Consider the following 25,210-nt stretch of genomic DNA (forward strand, 5'->3'; position numbering starts at 1 on the left):
CACATTTTGCCACATTCACAGTAATAATGCCCATTGTGCCCCCTTAATAGTAGTAATGCCCACTGTGCTAATAATGCCCTCTGTGCCCCCTCCATAGTAGAAATCCCTATTGTGCCCCCTTCACTGTAATTATGTCCACTGTACCCCTTTCACAGTAATAATGCCCTCTGTGCCCCTCCATAGTAGAAATGCCCATTGTGCCCCCTTTACATTAGTAATGCCCTCTGTGCCCCCTCCATAGTAGTAATGCCCTCTGTATCCCCAGCTGTTTGAAGAGAGGGCAGCGCTCATATGAGAGCTGCTTTCTCTGTTCTGTTCACCTGCTCGCCGTAGCATTTGCAGTGATGAGCAGGTAAACAGAGCAGAGAAGGCAGCGCTCATGCAAAAAAAGCGGACAACTCCTTTAAAGACATACTTGGAAAACATTACATACAGTGCTACAGAACATACAGGGTCATACAGCGCCACATATGTACCTCTTACATCCAGTGACTTCTCTTTTCTGATGTAGATATTCTCTTTCCTCTTAGACCCGACCACCATGGTGACTTCTTTTAGCCGTGCCTCGTCTCTGCAGAGTTTAACAGACATCTTACTTTCCTACTTTTCCATTATCCTCCCACCTTCTCAACACCCCATCCTGCCACCCCCAATACTGTGTCTACTGTGCTCTCCAATACTTTCCTGCAGAAACAGTCCCCCTGAAAATACTGGTACCACACACCCCTTCATATTGTGTGCTAGCATAAAAAAAATCCCCCCTTCCTTTCAGATCAGACCCCCATATAAAACCTTAAATTAGATCCCCCCCCCATCTCAGACCAAACCCCTTTTAGACCTCTATGTCAGACCCCATATAAGACCACAGTTTTAAACCTCAGATCAGACACCCATTAGACCTCCATGTAAGACCCCGACCCAATATCAGACCTCGGATAAGGCCCCCATAAAAGACCCCCATTATACCTCCAGACCCCAATATCCGTCGTCCAGACCCATATCAGCATGGCTTCGTGAGGGATCGGTCATGTCAAACTAATTTAATCAGTTTCTATGAGGAGGTAAGTTCTAGACTTGACAGCGGCGAATAAATGGATGTCGTATATCTGGACTTCTCCAAAGCATTTGACACTGTACCACATAAAAGGTTAGTATATAAAATGAGAATGCTCGGACTGGGAGAAAACATCTGTATGTGGGTAAGTAACTGGCTCAGTGATAGAAAACATTGGGTGGTTATTAACGGTACACACTCAGATTGGGTCACTGTCACTAGTGGGGTACCTCAGGGGTCAGTATTGGGCCCTATTCTCTTCAATATATTTATTAATGATCTTGTAGAAGGCTTGCATAGTAAAGTATCTATTTTCGCAGATGACACTAAACTGTGTAAAGTTATTTCCACTGATGAGGACAGTATACTACTACAGAGGGATCTGGATAGATTGGAGGCTTGGGCAGATAAGTGGCAGATGAGGTTTAACACTGATAAATGTAAGGTTATGCACATGGGAAGGAAAAATGCAAGTCACTCGTACATACTAAATGGTAAAACACTCGGTAACACTGACATGGAAAAGGATCTAGGAATTTTAATAAAGAGCAAACTAAGCTGCAAAAACCAGTGTCAGGCAGCTGCTGCCAAGGCCAATAAGATAATGGGTTGCATCAGAAGGGGCATAGATTCCCGTGATAAGAACATAGTCCTACCACTTTACAAATCGCTAGTCAGACCACACATGGAGTACTGTGTACAGTTCTGGGCTCCTGTAAACAAGGCAGACATAGCAGAGCTGGAGAAGGTCCAGAGGAGGGCATCTAAAGTAATAACTGGAATGGGGCAACTACAGTACCCTGAAAGATTATCAAAATTACGGCTATTTACTTTAGAAAAAAGACGACTGAGGGGAGATCTAATAACTATGTATAAATATATCAGGGGTCAGTACAGAGATCTATCCCATCAGCTATTTATCCCCAGGACTGTGACTGTGACGAGGGGACATCCTCTGCGTTGGTAAGAGCAATGAGACTATGGAACTCTCTGCCTGAGGAGGTGGTGATGGTGAGTACAATAAAGGAATTCAAGAGGGGCCTGGATGTATTTCTGGAGCGTAATAATATTATAGGCTATAGCTACTAGAGAGGGGTCGTTGATCGAGGGAGTTATTCTGATTGGAGTCGGGAAGGAATTTTTTATTCCCCTAAAGTGGGGGAAAATGGCTTCTACCTCACAGTTTTTTTTTTGCCTTCCTCTGGATCAACTTGCAGGATAACAGGCCGAACTGGATGGACAAATGTCTTTTTTCGGCCTTATGTACTATGTTACTATGTTACATATTAGACCTCAGACCAGACACCCATAGACCTCAGACCAGACCCCCATATCAGACCTCCAGACTCCCACTAGACCTCCAGACCCCATTATACCTCCAGACACCCATATCTGACCCACATAAGACCTCCAGACCCCCCAGTCAGACCTCCAGATCCCCAATCAGACCCCCATTAGACCTCCATTCCCACCAGTCAGACCTCCAGACCCATCAGACCACCATTAGACCTCCAGACCCCCAATCAGACCCCCATTTGACCTCCAGACCCCCAATTAGACACAGATTAGACCTACAGACCCCCAATGAGAACCCCCAGTCAGACCTTCAGATCCCCCAGTCAGACCTCCAGACCCCCACAGTCAGACCTCCTGACCCCCCAGTCAGACCTCCAGGCCCCCCAGTTATACCTCCAGACCTCCCAGTCAGACCTCCAGACCCCCCATAGACCACTCCAGACCCCCACTAGACCTCCATATCAGACCTCCGATCAGACTGTAAAATAATAAAGTAACTTACCTCTCCTGCCTCCACTCACTCTGTTCTGGCTGTCTTCTCAGGGCCCGCGCTGCACTGAGATCTCCTGACGTCCTGCAGTGTCAGGTCAGAGTGGCCCTGTACGTCCTGACGCTGCAGGCAGCCAGGACACAGCAGTGCAAGCAGGAGGAGGAGTAAGTACTGTACAGCGCTCACAGTGCTTCTCTCCCCCTTCTCCTGCAGACTAGTGAAGCCCCCCCCCCCCCCCCCCCCGGGCAGGCCACTGTTCGCCGATTCGCAGATTTTTTTAGAAAAAATTGTTAGATCTGAATTTATTTGTGGCGAATTGCGTTTAAAAAAACTGCTATTTCCTGGCTGCAGAGAGCCTCTATAGTGGTGTAGAACCACACGCATAGGGAGCCTTTCAGTAACACGCATAGGGAGTCTGCTTTGGTAGTGAAATAAAACTGTGAGTCCGTATGAAATGCAGATGACAGGCGTCGCTCTTAGAATCACAGCACACTTCACTTATTTGGGCAGTCACGGGTCCAAAACTGACCAAATAACTCAAGTGTGAACTCAGCCTTACAGGTCAATGTTAGCGCCAAGAAGAAGCGCACTCCTTTTACACCATCGTCAACGGATTCAACATTGATGTCTACAGAACCTGTTATATTAAACGCTTATACAAGTAGAGCCCCCCGACAGAGTGGAGAGGGTGTCAGCAGTAAGTTTGTGTTGACGTCACTGATTATTTTGCCCTTCCTCTGATCCATCAGAACAATAACCCACAAAAAATGGATCCTGTCTGTGGTGCATCCGCCTTCACTCGGTCAGCATTTGGTCAGTAATCCATCAGTATTGCTAATGCCCAAAAAAAACAGGAGTGGATCCAAAACAGAGATGACATGAATGGAATCTTTGCATGTCTTCTGTGTTTTGTACCCACTCCTGCTTTTGGCTACCAAATCACAAGCCAATTCTGATAGGACCATACAGGCCTTACAGCTGCTACACAGACAGGATCCGTTGTGCATCTCATTTTTCCTTCCTTCTGACAGATCAGAAGAAAGGTCAAATAAATGATGATGTCAGCCAGGCCGAAAGTTAATATAGTGGCCGTCATGAAGTTGGGAGGGTGGGAACAGCATGAGAAGTCCACAGAGTGGCCCTATGACATAGTGGTGAGGTGAAAGCAGCATGAGGATGCCACAGAGTGGCACAATAACAGAGTCTGTAGGTGGTGACAGCATCAGGAGGCCGCAAAGTGGCACAATGACAGAGTCTGGAGGTGGCAGCAGCATGAGGAGACCACAGAGTGGCATAAAGACAGAGACTGGAGGTGGCAGCAGCATTATAATGCCACAGAGTGGCAAATGACAGAGTCTGGAGGTGGCAGCAGCATTAGGAGGTCGCAGAGTGGCACAATTGCAGAGTATGGAGGTGGCAACAGTATGAGCAGACCACAGAGTTGCACAATAACACAGTTTGGAGGTGGCTGCAACATGAGGCGGCTGCAGAGTGGCACAATAACACAGTTGGGAGGTGGTTGCAGAATGAGGTGACCGCAGAGTGGCACAATTACAGAGCTTGAAGGTGGCAGCGGCATGATCAGACCACAGAGTGCCACAATGACAGAGTCTGGAGGTGGCTGCAGCATGAGGAGGCCGCAGAGTGGCATAATGACAGAGTCTGGAGGTGGCGGCAGCATTAGGAGGCCACAAAGTGGCACAATAACAGAGTTTGGAGGTGGCAGCAGCATGAGGAGGCCGCAGAGTGGCACAATGACAGAGTATGGAGGTGGCAGCAGCATTAGGAGGCCTCAGAGTGGCATGGTGACATAGTGTGGAGGTGGCAGCAGCATGAGCAGACCACAGAGTGGCACAATGACAGAGTCTGGAGGTTGCAGCAGCCTGAGGAGGCCGCAGAGTGGCATAATGACAGAGTCTGGAAGTGGCAGCAGCATCAGGAGGCCACAGAGTGGCAAGGTGACATAGTGTGGAGGTGGCAGCAGCATGAGCAGACCACAGAGTCAAAATAACATAACAAAAACAAAGACAGGTGCACTATGCGGTCTTACTAACCCTTATACTGGTGTAAAATTGAGAATTAGCCAACATATCCTGCTTGGAGGACATGTCTGAGTCCGAGCACCACACCAAGGTTTCTCAAGTAGCTCGGGAACCTAACGCTAAACCTACCTGGGCCGTATGGGCTATACCAGGAGCCAGTGGGCGAATTACAGGTGCGCAAGGTCCGACTCAAAGCAATCTCCCCGCCGCACTAAACACGTGCTCTGATGCCACACTACTGGCCGGGCAGGACAGCTTTTCCAGGGCAAACTCGGCCACAAATCCAGTTTGGCTGCCCAGTAGTCCAGCGGTTCTTCAATGATGGCTGGCAGGGTGAACTCCAAGTATGCCACCACCTGCTGGTTCAGGTTCTGCTCCAGGTCTAGATTCTGCTGCTGGTAAGTAGTTTCTTCACTAGGCGGGTGAAGAAAGCTGCTCATCAGCAACTCTAGACTCAGGCAGCTCCTACCACCCCACCCCTCCCCAGCAGCCATGGCTGTCGAATGTAAGCGCAGAGGGCACCCCCGGTCAGCCCTGCGAGAGGATGGACGATGGCGCAGATAGGCAGCCGCCAACTTACTACATAGGATGTCTCTATAGTAGTTCAGTTTGTCCTCCCTCTCAGCGGGTGTAAAAAAGGCTCCAATTATGGAACGGTAGTGAGGTCCAACAAGGTGGAGAGCCAGAAGTCATCCTGCTGCCGATTGGTGACAATTCAGCTGTCACTACCCAAGCAAGTGAGCATGCAGCGGGCCATTTGCGCAAGTGACTTGGAGGGACTCCCTGCCTCCATCTCCACTGCATACTTCCACAGTGTGTCTGAGTCCTTTGCCTCGTCTTCCTCATTGCCCTGTAGCTCTTCTGACTTTTCCTGCTCCTCCTCTCCTGTTCCCTGTTTAGAAACACCACCCATTTTGCTACACATTGTTTGTGCTCCAACGTCCTCCTCCTCCTCCAGTTTAGCCCCCACAGGGCTTATCTGGCCGTGAGATCTAGGCGCCACGTCTCCAGTCCCCTGAGCAGACAGATTTTCCAGCATCTGTTCCAGGACATGAAGCAGTGGAATAACATCATTCATCCCATAGTCCTGGCGACTGACAAATAACGTGGCCTCCTGCAAACGGCAGGTGTCATGCATGAGCTGCCACTGGCTGACATCGAAGTTACACAGGGGAGTACTCCTGTCCGCTTGGATCATCGGGAAATCGTTTGTGACCTTTCTCTGTTCGTACAGTCGGTCCAACATATGGAGGGTGGAATTCCAATGGGTGGAAACGTCGCATATCAGCCTATGTTAGGAGATGCTGATCTGCCACTGCAGCTCAAGGAGGGTGTGCTTTGCGGTGTACGAGTGGCTGAAGTACAAGCAAAGTTTCCTGGCCATTTTTAGGATGTCTTGCAGATGGGTGGAAGACTTCAGGAACCGCTTGACAACCAGATTGAACATGTGTGCCATGCAGGGCGCATGGCTCAGCCCTCCTTAATGCAGCGCAGACACAATGTTCTTCCCGTTGTCGGTCACCATGGTTCCGATTTTGAGTCTTTGCGGAGAAAGCCAGGATTCGATTTCTTGATGAAGGACACGGAGCAGTTTTTCCCCTGTGTGACTCTGCTCGCCCAGGCAAGCGAGGTGCAGAACAGCGTGACACCGCCGTGCCCTGCACATGTGGTACGCTGGAGGAGCACTGTGAATTGTCCCTGCAGTGGAGACTGAGGAAATGAGGAGGTAGAGGCGTACATTGTAACAGGACCAACGGCGTGAGAACGGGGAGGTGGAAGCGGCGACACCTGGCCAAGTTGCTGGTGTGGCTGGGAAGGAAAAACATTCACCCAGTGGGCCGTAAAGGACATGCATTGTCCCTGACCGTAACTACAACTCCACACGTCGGTGCTGCTGTGCACTTTGTCAGACACCGACAGGCTCAAGGACTGGCCCACCTTCTGTTCTACATATTTGTGCAGAGCTGGTACTGCCTTTCTGGCAAAGAAATGATGGCTTAGGACTCTCTACCTCGACTCGGCACAAGCCATCAGTTCTCCAAAAGGTGCAGAGTCCACCACTTCATCCAGAAGGGAAATATTTTGGATTTAGAGTAGATAAAAAAATAAAGAAGCTATAAGCAACTGTGCAATATCCTGCCGATGCTTCCATATCTCTTCTGGTCTCCACTTCCTGGTCCTATATCAACATGCAGGAAATACCTGCTCAGCCAGTCACTGCTTGAGGCAGGTCTCTGCTGCAGCCAGTGATTGGCTGAGCAAGTATTTCCTTATTGAAACGGGACCACTGGGGACCTGGTAAATATAAGAATAAGAGCAACGAGTGCTCACAAAGGTGCTTTCTTTAAAGGGAATCAATCACCAGTTTTATGGTGTCCTAACTAAGGGCAAATACATGCAGGTCTCCTTAGCAAAATTCTGGGTCACTTTGTTTGATTGACCCAGTTGTTTTGCTAAAATCTTCCACTAAACAGCTCGAGTGCATACCGAACAAGTCCTGATATTCATGAGCTTCTGACTTATCCCTCCCATCTGCCGCTGATTCATATGGTTATAAACTATAGGGACTCATTGGCATGTGCTGTTGCTGTTAGAACCTAGCAGCAGAAAACTGGTGACAAATTCCCTTAAATTTTTTAACTGGCTACAACCCTCTTTTTTTATCAAAATTTTTTTTTGAAATCAAAAGATTGTGATGTCTCTTTTATCACTGGAGTCATTCAGCACCTATGCTATTCTACTAAAGGAACAAGTTATGTATGCTGGGTATATAAAGTGGAGTGACATGTGCACTACCACTTCATTCAGAGAGAGGACTTGGCAACCCCATGCTTTTGGGATCTGCGGAGGGTCTCATCACCTGTGGATAGGTAAAAGATATTTTTCTCTTTAAATAACAGAGGGCTTGTCTTGTGAATTGTAGTATTACATGTACTGCAGTCCAGCGCTCCCCAAACGCCAGGCCGCGGCCCAGGACCGGGCCCTGGAAGATTGTTTGCCAGGCCACGGCAATACAAAGGAGAGGAGATGCCAGGCGCATGCATGCCCAACGCACACATCACACACAGCGCGTGGCTGTACAGTGGGAAGGAAGGAGAGCATTCCCTCCTTCCAACTGTGATGCCGGCCAGCCACTGCCACCAATGAAAATGCTTAAAAGGGCTAGTGAGGCAGGGATTGCTTAGGTCCCACTGCCCCACCAATGAAAATGCTGAAAAGGTCTTGTGCAGGAGGGACTGGTTAGGTCCCACTGCCCCACCAATGGAAATAAACATGACGGCCCGAGGGGGGAGGGGGGTTGTCGGCATCCAGTTTCAGCTAGTATCTGAGGGAGTGAGCGGGAGAATGACCTGCAGTTCCTCTTCCATGTCACCTTGAAAATATCAGCAGTGCAGTAGAGTCCAGTGCAGCAGAGTCCAGTGCAGCAGAGTCCAGTGCAGCAGAGTCCAGTGCAGCAGAGTCCAGTGCAGCAGAGTCCAGTGCAGCAGAGTCCAGTGCAGCAGAGTCCAGTGCAGCAAAGTCCAGTGGCCACTAGACCCTAGTCAGTTTTCTGCAGCCAATTCAGGTATAGTTACCATGTCAGCCTGAAATAAAGGCAGGGAGATATCAATGTAATAGATGTAATTGTTATATAGTGTTAATTATTTAATTTTGCACCTTGTGTTTTGTTATGCACGTGAATCAGTCAGCGCCGACCAGCGCCCCCCTAAGACCCGCCCACCACCTAAGTCCCAGCCCAGAACCCCCCCACCCACCCGGTCCCTGGGAAAATTGTCTTGCATGAAACTGGTCCTTGGTGCAAAAAAGGTTGGGGACCACTGCTGTAGTCCACTCAAATAAATTGCCAATAATGTGATTCATGGCCAAGCTGGTTATGCTAGACCAGGAGATGAGGATGGAACCCCATTTTATAATAGTTAAAAGCCGTAGCTTTGAAGCCCTTTTTTTGTATTTTTTTTAAGCCCTTTAAAATGATGGTTTGATTGCAATTAACATTTTGCTTGCTCTATGGTCCATCTTGCCATTGTAAACATCTTGAGAAGTCTTCTGCCTGTTTTTTTGTTATAACTAATGAATGTTCCTTCTTCATATAGGAATTGAGTTATCGACAACAACTGACACCAGTATCTTAGATGAAAATATTAAAGTCAATATTTTTGGCTCCGACACCACTTACAAGCGAGGAATCCCAATGAGAATCCAGGTGACTTACACTACATCACATCTTTACTCAAGTGATCTCATCAGCACATCGTCCACTATCAATGTTGTGAAAATTTGCTGCTTACCACCTCTATCATTCAATATATAGGTTAAAGTATCGGATGCCAGTGACACCGTCATCCCAGGAAAACAAGTCCTCCTCACTTATAACTCTAAACGTGACACAATAGTGAAAACCCTGGTGACAGGCCCGGATGGAATAGCTTCTTTCAATATAGACGATACTATTGGCTGGAAGGGCACAGTATACTGCACAGTATGTACCAGTTGTTTCATTTATTTCTATTTCCTTACTTAAGCAATAAAGTAAATATCCATCTACCAGTGACCCATCAAGTAAATACAAGTCTCTACATTAACGAAAACTGACAATGAAAGCAGCTACATCATGAGAACAGAAAATGCTACTCCCTCCTTGCTTTGTTTTATTTAATACTATTCATTCCCTGTTTTCCATGTTTTCATCTATATTTTGTAAAATAAAATCCTGAAATTGGCCACAAAGCCTCAATAATATGTATAATAATATGCAGACACATTATGTAGAGATCACTTCTCAGCAGTCACTTCATTATCATCACAGGCAGATTTATTTATTATTTTGAAATGTTACAATTATAAAGGTGAAGGCAGATAACACAGGATTCACCATTTAGAACAGGTCAAGGTCTTGGCTTACCTCCTCCCCTCCCTGCATAATGGCCTCTGCACAAGCCACAAAGCATGCCCGCCATCCCCACCTATAGAAGTCATGTCCATGAAGCTGCAGTAAAACAAATCTCTGAACTGCTCCTGTTAGAACAGGTAGAGTTTAGGTAAAGTAGCTGCCCCCAAACATGTGCAGGGAATAGAATTAATAATCAGAAAAATGTAATAATTGAATAATGAAAAGAAAAAATGTAAAATAATATTTTTAAGAATCTGCTTTTAACTGGTAAAAATATAGATGATAAGCCAAGCCAGAGAAATATGATAAGGCAAACTGTGTTTCTTAAGGAAACTTAGAGCTGGATCTGAAGGAATGTCTAGAGATCTAACAGTTTTATTACTTTTCTTCCAGGCAACTGTAAACCAAACCGATAACACACCTCCTGATCGGTCTTACTCTAAAGTTCCCAGCAATGTGTTTGCAAACCTGAAATTATCACCTTTTAGATCTCATATTAGCAGCTTTATTAAGATCCATCCTCCGGGTGCTATCCTCCCATGTGATGGGCAGCAAGAAGTGAAGGTGGATTATATCATCAAACAAAAACAACTACAGGAAGGAGTCACCCATCTTCATTTACATTATCTGGTGAGTACCAAGGAAAGATGGGCATTTCAGTAATAAATGTTTGCATTATTTTTACCATACCAGCTGCATCAGGATTTAATGGAACAACCATATTAGCTAGAAAATATAACATGGGACATAACTCTTTGAATCCAAAGACTAAGGCTCTGATTTATTAAGACCGGCGTGATAGGACCTGCATTGCTGGAGGAAGCATTTAATGTTTGACGTGGAGCAGGCCTCATCATTTATTAAATGCCTTTCCAGCAGTCCATGCGCCAGACTAAAATCTATGGCAGTACATATTCTGACATAAATAACTAGAAAAGCTACTATTTATGGGGAAATTGTGTGAAGTGTTCCTGCCTCCACCAGTAGTCTACAACTGGAGTGGGCGGAGTAACTGCGTGAAGTGGCTTGAGTAACTGTTGTGTGGTTAGAGTGGCTGGAGTAACTGTGGAAAGGTTGGACTGGGCAGAGTAACTGTGTGGAGTGTTTGGAGTGAGTAAAGATAGTAAACATTACACTAACCAATTGATTGATGAAATTTAAAAAGTGCACATGGCAAGCTTGATAGAGTGAGAAATGCATATTAACTTTTATTTATTTATATAGCACATTTAATTGCAATGTTGTTGCCCAAAGTGCTTCACAGTTACATTAAAACATACATTTATAAAAACATTAGCAGCCGATTTGTGTAGGTGGGGTGAAAATGAGGGAGTGGTGGCAGTTTAGAAATCATGTCCTGATTTTTCAGCTCACACTCTAGCTTTTGTCACTCTGCTGGCTGCTCACACACCTGGGTTCCTATGGCAACTCACTCTACAGCAAGGCCAGAGAAGAGCGGTTAAAAACAAACGGCTCCAACTTCCTCACTTCACTGGCGGTTGCCATCTTCAAATGGTTGTAGTTTAGAAATTATAAATCCTACAGCGAAGAGATTTATATTGTGAGAATCACAAGATCCATGCATAGTATGTCTCTGAAATATTAAAAATGAAGGCACAGTCGCAGTTTAGAAATTGCCCTTCAAATTTGAGGTGGCTAGAGTGGAGTTTTAATGAATGTCAATGGGCGGCGTGAGTTGCAAGCAAATGGTCATATTATGAAAACTATCAGGACTATGGCTTAGGGAGTGGTGGCAGTTTAGAAATCATGTCCTGATTTTTGAGCTCACACTCTAGCTTTTGTCAGCTCACACTCTAGTTTTGAACATTCCGACATTTATTCCTATGAGACCAATTTCGCCATAAAAATGCTAATATTTTGTGAACCGTTCGGCGAATTGTTCCACAAAATAATAGCACACCAATCAGGAACAATCCGCACGTTTTGGTATATTACTGTCTATTAGAGTTGAGCGAACACCTGGATGTTCGGGTTCGAGAAGTTCGGCCGAACATCCCGGAAATGTTCGGGTTCGGGATCCGAACCCGATCCGAACTTCGTCCCGAACCCGAACCCCATTGAAGTCAATGGGGACCCGAACTTTTCGGCACTAAAAAGGCTGTAAAACAGCCCAGGAAAGAGCTAGAGGGCTGCAAAAGGCAGCAACATGTAGGTAAATCCCCTGCAAACAAATGTGGATAGGGAAATGAATTAAAATTAAAATTAAATAAATAAAAATTAACCAAAATCAATTGGAGAGAGGTTCCATAGCAGAGAATCTGGCTTCCCGTCACCCACCACTGGAACAGTCCATTCTCAGATATTTAGGCCCCGGCACCCAGGCAGAGGAGAGAGGTCCCGTAACAGAGAATCTGTCTTCATGTCAGCAGAGAATTAGTCTGCATGTCATAGCAGAGAATGAGGCTTCACGTCAGCCACCACTGCAACAGTCCATTGGCATATATTTAGGCCCAGCACCCAGGCAGAGGAGGGAGGTCCCGTAACAGAGAATCTGTCTTCATGTACAGCAGAGAATTCAGTCTGCATGTCATAGCAGAGAATGAGGCTTCACGTCACCCACCACTGCAACAGTCCATTGGCATATATTTAGGCCTAGCACACAGGCAGAGGCAGAGAGGTCCCGTAACAGACGAATCTGGCTTCATGTCAGCAGAGAATCAGTCTGCATGTCATAGCAGAGAATGAGGCTTCACGTCAGCCACCACTGCAACAGTCCATTGGCATATATTTAGGCCCAGCACCACAGGCAGAGGAGAGAGGTCCCGTAACAGAGAATCTGTCTTCATGTCAGCAGAGAATTAGTCTGCATGTCATAGCAGAGAATGAGGCTTCACGTCAGCCACCACTGCAACAGTCCATTGGCATATATTTAGGCCCAGCACACACAGGCAGAGGAGAGAGGTCCCGTAACAGAGAATCTGGCTTCATGTCAGCAGAGAATTAGTCTGCATGTCATAGCAGAGAATGAGGCTTCACGTCAGCCACCACTGCAACAGTCCATTGGCATATATTTAGGCCCAGCACCACAGGCAGAGGAGAGAGGTCCCGTAACAGAGAATCTGGCTTCATGTCAGCAGAGAATCAGTCTGCATGTCATAGCAGAGAATGAGGCTTCACGTCACCCACCACTGCAACAGTCCATTGGCATATATTTAGGCCCAGCACACCAGGCAGAGGAGAGAGGTCCCGTAACAGACAATCTGGCTTCATGTCAGCAGAGAATCAGTCTGCATGTCATAGCAGAGAATGAGGCTTCACGTCACCCACCACTGCAACAGTCCATTGGCATATATTTAGGCCCAGCACCCAGGCAGAGGAGAGAGGTCCCGTAACAGAGAATCTGTCTTCATGTCAGCAGAGAATTAGTCTGCATGTCATAGCAGAGAATGAGGCTTCACGTCAGCCACCACTGCAACAGTCCATTGGCATATATTTAGGCCCAGCACCCAGGCAGAGGAGAGAGGTCCCGTAACAGAGAATCTGTCTTCATGTCAGCAGAGAATCAGTCTGCATGTCATAGCAGAGAATGAGGCTTCACGTCACCCACCACTGCAACAGTCCATTGGCATATATTTAGGCCTAGCACACAGGCAGAGGAGAGAGGTCCCGTAACAGACGATCTGGCTTCATGTCAGCAGAGAATCAGTCTGCATGTCATAGCAGAGAATGAGGCTTCACGTCAGCCACCACTGCAACAGTCCATTGGCATATATTTAGGCCCAGCACCCAGGCAGAGGAGGGAGGTCCCGTAACAGAGAATCTGTCTTCATGTCAGCAGAGAATTAGTCTGCATGTCATAGCAGAGAATGAGGCTTCACGTCAGCCACCACTGCAACAGTCCATTGGCATATATTTAGGCCCAGCACACACACAGGCAGAGGAGAGAGGTCCCGTAACAGAGAATCTGTCTTCATGTCAGCAGAGAATTAGTCTGCATGTCATAGCAGAGAATGAGGCTTCACGTCAGCCACCACTGCAACAGTCCATTGGCATATATTTAGGCCCAGCACACACAGGCAGAGGAGAGAGGTCCCGTAACAGAGAATCTGTCTTCATGTCAGCAGAGAATTAGTCTGCATGTCATAGCAGAGAATGAGGCTTCACGTCAGCCACCACTGCAACAGTCCATTGGCATATATTTAGGCCCAGCACCCAGGCAGAGGAGAGAGGTCCCGTAACAGAGAATCTGGCTTCATGTCAGCAGAGAATCAGTCTGCATGTCATAGCAGAGAATGAGGCTTCACGTCAGCCACCACTGCAACAGTCCATTGGCATATATTTAGGCCCAGCACACACAGGCAGAGGAGAGAGGTCCCGTAACAGACAATCTGGCTTCATGTCAGCAGAGAATCAGTCTGCATGTCATAGCAGAGAATGAGGCTTCACGTCAGCCACCACTGCAACAGTCCATTGGCATATATTTAGGCCCAGCACCCAGGCAGAGGAGAGAGGTCCCGTAACAGAGAATCTGTCTTCATGTCAGCAGAGAATTAGTCTGCATGTCATAGCAGAGAATGAGGCTTCACGTCAGCCACCACTGCAACAGTCCATTGGCATATATTTAGGCCCAGCACACACAGGCAGAGGAGAGAGGTCCCGTAACAGAGAATCTGGCTTCATGTCAGCAGAGAATCAGTCTGCATGTCATAGCAGAGAATGAGGCTTCACGTCACCCACCACTGCAACAGTCCATTGGCATATATTTAGGCCTAGCACACAGGCAGAGCAGAGAGGTCCCGTAACAGACGAATCTGGCTTCATGTCAGCAGAGAATCAGTCTGCATGTCATAGCAGAGAATGAGGCTTCACGTCAGCCACCACTGCAACAGTCCATTGGCATATATTTAGGCCCAGCACCCAGGCAGAGGAGAGAGGTCCCGTAACAGAGAATCTGTCTTCATGTCAGCAGAGAATTAGTCTGCATGTCATAGCAGAGAATGAGGCTTCACGTCAGCCACCACTGCAACAGTCCATTGGCATATATTTAGGCCTAGCACACAGGCAGAGGCAGAGAGGTCCCGTAACAGACGATCTGGCTTCATGTCAGCAGAGAATCAGTCTGCATGTCATAGCAGAGAATGAGGCTTCACGTCAGCCACCACTGCAACAGTCCATTGGCATATATTTAGGCCCAGCACCCAGGCAGAGGAGGAGGTCCCGTAACAGAGAATCTGTCTTCATGTCAGCAGAGAATTAGTCTGCATGTCATAGCAGAGAATGAGGCTTCACGTCAGCCACCACTGCAACAGTCCATTGGCATATATTTAGGCCCAGCACACACAGGCAGAGGAGAGAGGTCCCGTAACAGAGAATCTGTCTTCATGTCAGCAGAGAATTAGTCTGCATGTCATAGCAGAGAATGAGGCTTCACGTCAGCCACCACTGCAACAGTCCATTGGCATATATTTAGGCCCAGCACACACACAGGCAGAGGAGAGAGGTCCCGTAACAGAGAATCTGTCTTCATGTCAGCAGAGAATTAGTCTGCATGTCATAGCAGAGAATCAGGCTTCACGTCACCCACCACTGCAACAGTCCATTGGCATATATTTAGGCCCAGCACCCAGGCAGAGGAGGGAGGTCCCGTAACAGAGAATCTGGCTTCATGTCAGCAGAGAATCAGTCTTCATATCATAGCAGAGAATCAGGCTTCACGTCACCCACCACTGTAAGAGTCAATTTTCATAAATTTAGGCCCAGAACCCAGGCAGAGGAGAAGGTCCCGTAACAGACAATCTGGCTTCATGTCAGCAGAGAATCAGTCTTCATATCATAGCAGAGAATCAGGCTTCACGTCACCCACCACTGCAACAGTCCATTGGCATATATTTAGGCCCAGCACCCAGGCAGAGGAGGGAGGTCCCGTAACAGAGAATCTGTCTTCATGTCAGCAGAGAATTAGTCTGCATGTCATAGCAGAGAATGAGGCTTCACGTCAGCCACCACTGCAACAGTCCATTGGCATATATTTAGGCCCAGCACACACACAGGCAGAGGAGAGAGGTCCCGTAACAGAGAATCTGGCTTCATGTCAGCAGAGAATCAGTCTGCATGTCATAGCAGAGAATCAGGCTTCACGTCACCCACCACTGCAACAGTCCATTGGCATATATTTAGGCCTAGCACACAGGCAGAGCAGAGAGGTCCCGTAACAGACGATCTGGCTTCATGTCAGCAGAGAATCAGTCTGCATGTCATAGCAGAGAATGAGGCTTCACGTCAGCCACCACTGCAACAGTCCATTGGCATATATTTAGGCCCAGCACCCAGGCAGAGGAGGGAGGTCCCGTAACAGAGAATCTGTCTTCATGTCAGCAGAGAATTAGTCTGCATGTCATAGCAGAGAATCAGGCTTCACGTCACCCACCACTGCAACAGTCCATTGGCATATATTCAGGCCCAGCACCCAGGCAGAGGAGAGAGGTCCCGTAACAGAGAATCTGTCTTCATGTCAGCAGAGAATTAGTCTGCATGTCATAGCAGAGAATGAGGCTTCACGTCAGCCACCACTGCAACAGTCCATTGGCATATATTTAGGCCCAGCACACACACAGGCAGAGGAGAGAGGTCCCGTAACAGAGAATCTGTCTTCATGTCAGCAGAGAATTAGTCTGCATGTCATAGCAGAGAATGAGGCTTCACGTCACCCACCACTGCAACAGTCCATTGGCATATATTTAGGCCCAGCACACACAGGCAGAGGAGAGAGGTCCCGTAACAGAGAATCTGTCTTCATGTCAGCAGAGAATTAGTCTGCATGTCATAGCAGAGAATCAGGCTTCACGTCACCCACCACTGCAACAGTCCATTGGCATATATTTAGGCCTAGCACACAGGCAGAGGAGAGGTTCATTCAACTTTGGGTAGCATCGCAATATAATGGTAAAATGAAAATAAAAATAGGATTGAATGAGGAAGTGCCCTGGAGTCCAATAATATATGGTTATGGGGAGGTAGTTAATGTCTAATCTGGACAAGGGACGGACAGGTCCTGTGGGATCCATGCCTGGTTCATTTTTATGAACGTCAGCTTGTCCACATTGGCTGTAGACAGGCGGCTGCGTTTGTCTGTAATGACGCCCCCTGCCGTGCTGAATACACGTTCAGACAAAACGCTGGCTGCCGGGCAGGCCAGCACCTCCAAGGCATAAAAGGCTAGCTCTGGCCACGTGGACAATTTAGAGACCCAGAAGTTGAATGGGGCCGAACCATCAGTCAGTACGTGGAGGGGTGTGCACACGTACTGTTCCACCATGTTAGTGAAATGTTGCCTCCTGCTAACACGTTGCGTATCAGGTGGTGGTGCAGTTAGCTGTGGCGTGTTGACAAAAGTTTTCCACATCTCTGCCATGCTAACCCTGCCCTCAGAGGAGCTGGCCGTGACACAGCTGCCTTGGCGACCTCTTGCTCCTCCTCTGCCTTGGCCTTGGGCTTCCACTTGTTCCCCTGTGACATTTGGGAATGCTCTCAGTAGCGCGTCTACCAACGTGCGCTTGTACTCGCGCATCTTCCTATCACGCTCCAGTGCAGGAAGTAAGGTGGGCACATTGTCTTTGTAGCGTGGATCCAGCAGGGTGGCAACCCAGTAGTCCGCACAGGTTAAAATGTGGGCAACTCTGCTGTCGTTGCGCAGGCACTGCAGCATGTAGTCGCTCATGTGTGCCAGGCTGCCCAGGGGTAAGGACAAGCTGTCCTCTGTGGGAGGCGTATCGTCATCGTCCTGCCTTTCCCCCCAGCCACGCACCAGTGATGGACCCGAGCTGCGTTGGGTGCCACCCCGCTGTGACCATGCTTCATCCTCATCCTCCTCCACCTCCTCCTCATCCTCGTCCTCCTCGTCCTCCAGTAGTGGGCCCTGGCTGGCCACATTTGTACCTGGCCTCTGCTGTTGCCAAAAACCTCCCTCTGAGTCACTTCGAAGAGACTGGCCTGAAAGTGCTAAAAATGACCCCTCTTCCTCCTCCTCCTCCTCCTCCTCCTGGGCCACCTCCTCTTCCATCATCGCCCTAAGTGTTTTCTCAAGGAGACATAGAAGTGGTATTGTAACGCTGATAACGGTGTCATCGCCACTGGCCATGTTGGTGGAGTACTCGAAACAGCGCAACAGGGCACACAGGTCTCGCATGGAGGCCCAGTCATTGGTGGTGAAGTGGTGCTGTTCTGTAGTGCGACTGACCCGTGCGTGCTGCAGCTGAAACTCCACTATGGCCTGCTGCTGCTCGCACAGTCTGTCCAGCATGTGCAAGGTGGAGTTCCACCTGGTGGGCACGTCGCATATGAGGCGGTGAGCGGGAAGGCCGAAGTTACGCTGTAGCGCAGACAGGCGAGCAGCAGCAGGATGTGAACGCCGGAAGCGCGAACAGACGGCCCGCACTTTATGCAGCAGCTCTGACATGTCGGGGTAGTTGTGAATGAACTTCTGCACCACCAAATTCAGCACATGCGCCAAGCAAGGGATGTGCGTCAAATTGGCTAGTCCCAGAGCTGCAACGAGATTTCGCCCATTATCACACACCACCAGGCCGGGCTTGAGGCTCACCGGCAGCAACCACTCGTCGGTCTGTTGTTCTATACCCCGCCACAACTCCTGTGCGGTGTGGGGCCTGTCCCCCAAACATATGAGTTTCAGAATGGCCTGCTGACGTTTACCCCGGGCTGTGCTGAAGTTGGTGGTGAAGGTGTGTGGCTGACTGGATGAGCAGGTGGAAGAAGAGGAGGAGGAAGCCGAGAAGGAGGAGGTGGCAACAGGAGGCAAAGAATGTTGCCCTGCGATCCTTGGCGGCGGAAGGACGTGCGCCAAACAGCTCTCCGCCTGGGGCCCAGCTGCCACTACATTTACCCAGTGTGCAGTTAGGGAGATATAGCGTCCCTGGCCGTGCTTACTGGTCCACGTATCTGTGGTTAGGTGGACCTTGCTACAGATGGCGTTGCGCAGTGCACACTTGATTTTATCGGATACTTGGTTGTGCAGGGAAGGCACGGCTCTCTTGGAGAAGTAGTGCCGGCTGGGAACAACATACTGTGGGACAGCAAGCGACATGAGCTGTTTGAAGCTGTCTGTGTCCACCAGCCTAAATGACAGCATTTCATAGGCCAGTAGTTTAGAAATGCTGGCATTCAGGGCCAGGGATCGAGGGTGGCTAGGTGGGAATTTACGCTTTCTATCAAATGTTTGTGAGATGGAGAGCTGAACGCTGGCGTGTGACATGGTTGAGACGCTTGGTGACGGAGGGGGTGGTGGTGGTGTTGGTGGTACATCCCCTGTTTGCTGGGCGGCAGGTGCCAACGTTCCTCCAGAGGCGGAGGAAGAGGCCGAGGCGGCAGCAGCAGAATAGGCCGAGGCGGCAGCAGCAGAAGAGGTAGCAGGGGGAGCCTGAGTGACTTCCTTGGTTTTAAGGTGTTTACTCCACTGCAGTTCATGCTTTGCATGCAGGTGCCTGGTCATGCAGGTTGTGCTCAGGTTCAGAACGTTAATGCCTCGCTTCAGGCTCTGATGGCACAGCGTGCAAACCACTCGGGTCTTGTCGTCAGCACATTGTTTGAAGAAGTGCCATGCCAGGGAACTCCTTGAAGCTGCCTTTGGGGTGCTCGGTCCCAGATGGCGGCGGTCAGTAGCAGGCGGAGTCTCTTGGCGGCGGGTGTTCTGCTTTTGCCCACTGCTCCCTCTTTTGCTACGCTGTTGGCTCGGTCTCACCACTGCCTCTTCCTCCGAACTGTGAAAGTCAGTGGCACGACCTTCATTCCATGTGGGGTCTAGGACCTCATCGTCCCCTGCATCGTCTTCCACCCAGTCTTGATCCCTGACCTCCTGTTCAGTCTGCACACTGCAGAAAGACGCAGCAGTTGGCACCTGTGTTTCGTCATCATCAGAGACATGCTGAGGTGGTATTCCCATGTCCTCATCATCAGGAAACATAAGTGGTTGTGCGTCAGTGCATTCTATGTCTTTCACCGCTGGGGAAGGGCTAGGTGGATGCCCTTGGGAAACCCTGCCAGCGGAGTCTTCAAACAGCATAAGAGACTGCTGCATAACTTGAGGCTGAGACAGTTTCCCTGGTATGCATGGGGGTGATGTGACAGACTGATGGGGTTGGTTTTTAGGCGCCATCTGTGCGCTTTCTGCAGAAGACTGGGTGGGAGATAATGTGAACGTGCTGGATCCACTGTCGGCCACCCAATTGACTAATGCCTGTACCTGCTCAGGCCTTACCATCCTTAGAACGGCATTGGGCCCCACCATATATCGCTGTAAATTCTGGCGGCTACTGGGACCTGAGGTAGTTGGTACACTAGGACGTGTGGATGTGGCAGAACGGCCACGTCCTCTCCCAGCACCAGAGGGTCCACTAACACCACCACGACCATGTCCACGTCCGCGTCCCTTACTAGATGTTTTTCTCATTGTTATGGTTCACCACAACAACAAATATATTATTTGGCCCAATGTATTGTATTCAAATTCAGCGGGATATAAATTTGAGGCCTAGTATTTAGGCGCTGGGTGACCGGTATGGATTTAGTGACAGAATTAGACTTGGAAATGCACAGAAGCGTGTGTGTGAAGTTATTCTGAATGACCCTATGTGCACCTTGAATATTATATACCCTTTTAGGGATAGATTTCAAATAGCTCTGATATAGCAGAAACCACTAAATTATGAAATTGCTAAATTGGGAATTGTATTTCAACCCAGAACAAAAAATGTGCTTTGACGGACACTAAATATCTTGCCCAGCAACAACAGTACAGCGGTAACGAGAGATTTAGCGGGATATAAATTTGAGGCCTAGTATTTAGGCGCTGGGTGACAGGTATGGGTTTAGTGACAGAATTAGACTTGGAAATACACAGTAGCGGGTGTGTGTGAAGTTATTTGAATGACCCAATGTGCACCTTCAATATTATATACCCTTTTAGGGATAGATTTCAAATAGCTCTGATATAGCAGAAACCACTAAATTATGAAATTGCTAAATTGGGAATTGTACTTCAACCCAGAACAAAAAATGTGCTTTGACGGACACTAAATAACTTTCCCAGCTACAACAGGACAGCGGTAACGAGAGATTTAGCGGGATATAAATTTGAGGCCTAGTATTTAGGCGCTGGGTGACCGGTATGGATTTAGTGACAGAATTAGACTTGGAAATGCACAGAAGCGTGTGTGTGAAGTTATTCTGAATGACCCTATGTGCACCTTGAATATTATATACCCTTTTGGGATAGATTTCAAATAGCTCTGATATAGCAGGAACCACTAAATTATGAAATTGCTAAATTGGGAATTGTACTTCAACCCAGAACAAAAAATGTGCTTTGACGGACACTAAATAACTTTCCCAGCTACAACAGGACAGCGGTAACGAGAGATTTAGCAGGATATAAATTTGAGGCCTAGTATTTAGGCGCTGGGTGACAGGTATGGGTTTAGTGACAGAATTAGACTTGGAAATACACAGTAGCGGGTGTGTGTGAAGTTATTCTGAATGACCCTATGTGCACCTTGAATATTATATACCCTTTTAGGGATAGATTTCAAATAGCTCTGATATAGCAGAAACCACTAAATTATGAAATTGCTAAATTGGGAATTGTACTTCAACCCAGAACAAAAAATGTGCTTTGACGGACACTAAATAACTTTCCCAGCTACAACAGGACAGCGGTAACGAGAGATTTAGCGGGATATAAATTTGAGGCCTAGTATTTAGGCGCTGGGTGACCGGTATGGATTTAGTGACAGAATTAGACTTGGAAATGCACAGAAGCGTGTGTGTGAAGTTATTCTGAATGACCCTATGTGCACCTTGAATATTATATACCCTTTTAGGGATAGATTTCAAATAGCTCTGATATAGCAGAAACCACTAAATTATGAAATTGCTAAATTGGGAATTGTATTTCAACCCAGAACAAGAAATGTGCTTGAACGGACACTAAATAACTCGCCCAGCTACAGCACTAAGGACAGATTTAGCGGGATATAAATTTGAGGCCTAGTATTTAGGCGCTGGGTGACAGGTATGGGTTTAGTGCCAGAATTAGACTTGGAAATACACAGTAGCGGGTGTGTGTGAAGTTATTCTGAATGACCCAATGTGCACCTTGAATATTATATACCCTTTTAGGGATAGATTTCAAATAGCTCTGATATAGCAGAAACCACTAAATTATGAAATTGCTAAATTGGGAATTGTATTTCAACCCAGAACAAGAAATGTGCTTTGACGGACACTAAATAACTTTCCCAGCCACAACAGGACAGCGGTAACGAGAGATTTAGCGGGATATAAATTTGAGGCCTAGTATTTAGGCGCTGGGTGACAGGTATGGGTTTAGTGCCAGAATTAGACTTGGAAATACACAGTAGCGGGTGTGTGTGAAGTTATTCTGAATGACCCAATGTGCACCTTGAATATTATATACCCTTTTAGGGATAGATTTCAAATAGCTCTGATATAGCAGAAACCACTAAATTATGAAATTGCTAAATTGGGAATTGTATTTCAACCCAGAACAAGAAATGTGCTTGAACGGACACTAAATAACTCGCCCAGCTACAGCACTAGGGACAGATTTAGCGGGATATAAATTTGAGGCCTAGTATTTAGGCGCTGGGTGACAGGTATGGGTTTAGTGACAGAATTAGACTTGGAAATACACAGTAGCGGGTGTGTGTGAAGTTATTCTGAATGACCCAATGTGCACCTTGAATATTATATACCCTTTTAGGGATAGATTTCAAATAGCTCTGATATAGCAGAAACCACTAAATTATGAAATTGCTAAATTGGGAATTGTATTTCAACCCAGAACAAGAAATGTGCTTGAACGGACACTAAATAACTCGCCCAGCTACAGCACTAGGGACAGATTTAGCTGGATATAAATTTGAGGCCTAGTATTTAGGCGCTGCGTGACAGGTATGGGTTTAGTGACAGAATTAGACTTGGAAATACACAGTAGCGGGTGTGTGTGAAGTTATTCTGAATGACCCAATGTGCACCTTGAATATTATATACCCTTTTAGGGATAGATTTCAAATAGCTCTGATATAGCAGAAACCACTAAATTATGAAATTGCTAAATTGGGAATTGTATTTCAACCCAGAACAAGAAATGTGCTTGAACGGACACTAAATAACTCGCCCAGCTACAGCACTAGGGACAGATTTAGCTGGATATAAATTTGAGGCCTAGTATTTAGGCGCTGGGTGACCGGTATGGATTTAGTGACAGAATTAGACTGGGATATGGCCAAAAAATAAACAGACTATTGCTGGTTAAATGCACTTGGTGTGACAGCTTCACCCTGATGTAGGCTTTAGCCAAAAAACAACCACACCATTGAGGGTTAAATGCACTTGGTGACAGGCGCAGCTTGCCCCTGATTTAGTATATGGCCAAAAAATGAACAGACTATTGCTGGTTAAATGCACTTGGTGTGACAGCTTCACCCTGATGTAGGCTTTAGCCAAAAAACAACCACACCATTGAGGGTTAAATGCACTTGGTGACAGGCGCAGCTTGCCCCTGATTTAGTATATGGCCAAAAAATGAACAGACTATTGCTGGTTAAATGCACTTGGTGTGACAGCTTCACCCTGATGTAGGCTTTAGCCAAAAAACAACCACACCATTGAGGGTTAAATGCACTTGGTGACAGGCGCAGCTTGCCCCTGATTTAGTATATGGCCAAAAAATGAACAGACTATTGCTGGTTAAATGCACTTGGTGTGACAGCTTCACCCTGATGTAGGCTTTAGCCAAAAAACAACCACACCATTGAGGGTTAAATGCACTTGGTGACAGGCGCAGCTTGCCCCTGATTTTGTATATGGCCAAAAAATGAACAGACTATTGCTGGTTAAATGCACTTGGTGTGACAGCTTCACCCTGATGTAGGCTTTAGCCAAAAAACAACCACACCATTGAGGGTTAAATGCACTTGGTCGCAGCTTGTGCTGGCGCACCACAAGACACAAAATGGCCGCCGATCACCCCAGAAAAATGTGATTGACAAACGGTCTGTGCAGCCTAAAAACAGTGAGCAATTGAGGATCAGCAGCTCAATGATCCACAGCTGCAGATCGATCAGTTAATCAAGTCCTTTGGAGGAGTTAATCTGCCTAATCTCGCCCTACTGTCGCAGCCACAACCTCTCCCTACGCTAATCAGAGCAGAGTGACGGGCGGCGCTATGTGACTCCAGCTTAAATAGAGGCTGGGTCACATGGTGCTCTGGCCAATCACAGCCATGCCAATAGTAGGCATGGCTGTGATGGCCTCTTGGGGCAAGTAGTATGACGCTTGTTGATTGGCTGCTTTGCAGCCTTTCAAAAAGCGCCAAGAAAGCGTCACAAAAGCGCGAAGAAAGCGACGAACACCGAACCCGAACCCAGACTTTTACGAAAATGTCCGGGTTCGGGTCCGTGTCACGGACACCCCAAAATTCGGTACGAACCCGAACTATACAGTTCGAGTTCGCTCATCCCTACTGTCTATGTATTGTAAAAACTGTGGGAGGAGTTAGGGTGGTAAATTTGGCTATTATAATAAGAATATATATGTGAGATAACAGTAAGTGGTCTTGCCAGGCACGAACACTTAATGATGAATGCCGACAGGCCTTGAAAAAGACTCACTAGAGTCGAAACATCGCTCTGTTATGATGCTTTTTGGCGGGTAAACAACCTTGGTGCTTAGAAACTATAAGGATTGCTGCGGATCATTTATGGATTTGTGCATTAGAATACATACAGTACAGGTACAGAGCATCACAGTACATATAGTACTAGTAGAGTGCAGTACAGTACATGTAGGGCAGATAAAGCTAACTACAATACATGTAGTACAGGTAGAGACATGTGGTGCAAATAGAGCGCAGTACAGTACATGTATTACAGGTACAGAGCAGTGCAGTACATGCAATACAGTTAAAAGGCAGTACCGTGCATCTAGTATGGGCAGAGAGCAGTACAGTACATTAGTATGGTAGAAAGCAGTATACATGCAGTAGTAATGGTAGTTAGCTGTACACTAGATACCTTAAAGTATGATGCAGTGGCCCAGAATCGGGTATTTGCAATTTGTTTTTGCTGAATGATATTAATTAATGAACTTGAATTCATTGTATTAGTCAATCTGGTTTTGTATGGATCTGCAAGGGGTTAACTACCCTGACTCAGGCCTTGTAGAAATCTTGGAGATAGACTTATCTCCACCCCCAGAAGTGTGTTAACTGAGGAAGTGATAGAAGCTACATGTGCTCACTCCTCAGAGGACTAGGCCTACGTCCCAGAAAATCACTGATATGTGTACATCAAGAAAGCCATCCCTACTTTACAGTACACCAGAGAGAGAAAGAAAGAACCTAGAAGGTCCTGATTCTGCATGGCAGTCAGTGTGTTAGGTAT

General features: G+C 47.3%; 1 protein-coding gene across 1 annotated transcript in view; it reads left to right on the plus strand.

The window, feature by feature from the left end:
- The window catches only part of LOC122939886 (alpha-2-macroglobulin-like), a 277,231-nt gene that overhangs the window by 41,913 nt on the left and 210,108 nt on the right, over nucleotides 1–25,210 (plus strand). The window contains exons 10-12 of the mRNA XM_044296073.1: nucleotides 8,977–9,086; nucleotides 9,195–9,362; nucleotides 10,167–10,403. Coding sequence (XP_044152008.1) covers nucleotides 8,977–9,086; nucleotides 9,195–9,362; nucleotides 10,167–10,403 — 515 coding nt within the window. The remainder of the gene's footprint in view (nucleotides 1–8,976; nucleotides 9,087–9,194; nucleotides 9,363–10,166; nucleotides 10,404–25,210) is intronic.

The sequence above is a fragment of the Bufo gargarizans genome, chromosome 6, assembly GCF_014858855.1.
Source record: "Bufo gargarizans isolate SCDJY-AF-19 chromosome 6, ASM1485885v1, whole genome shotgun sequence".
Classification (NCBI taxonomy): Eukaryota; Metazoa; Chordata; class Amphibia; order Anura; family Bufonidae; genus Bufo; species Bufo gargarizans.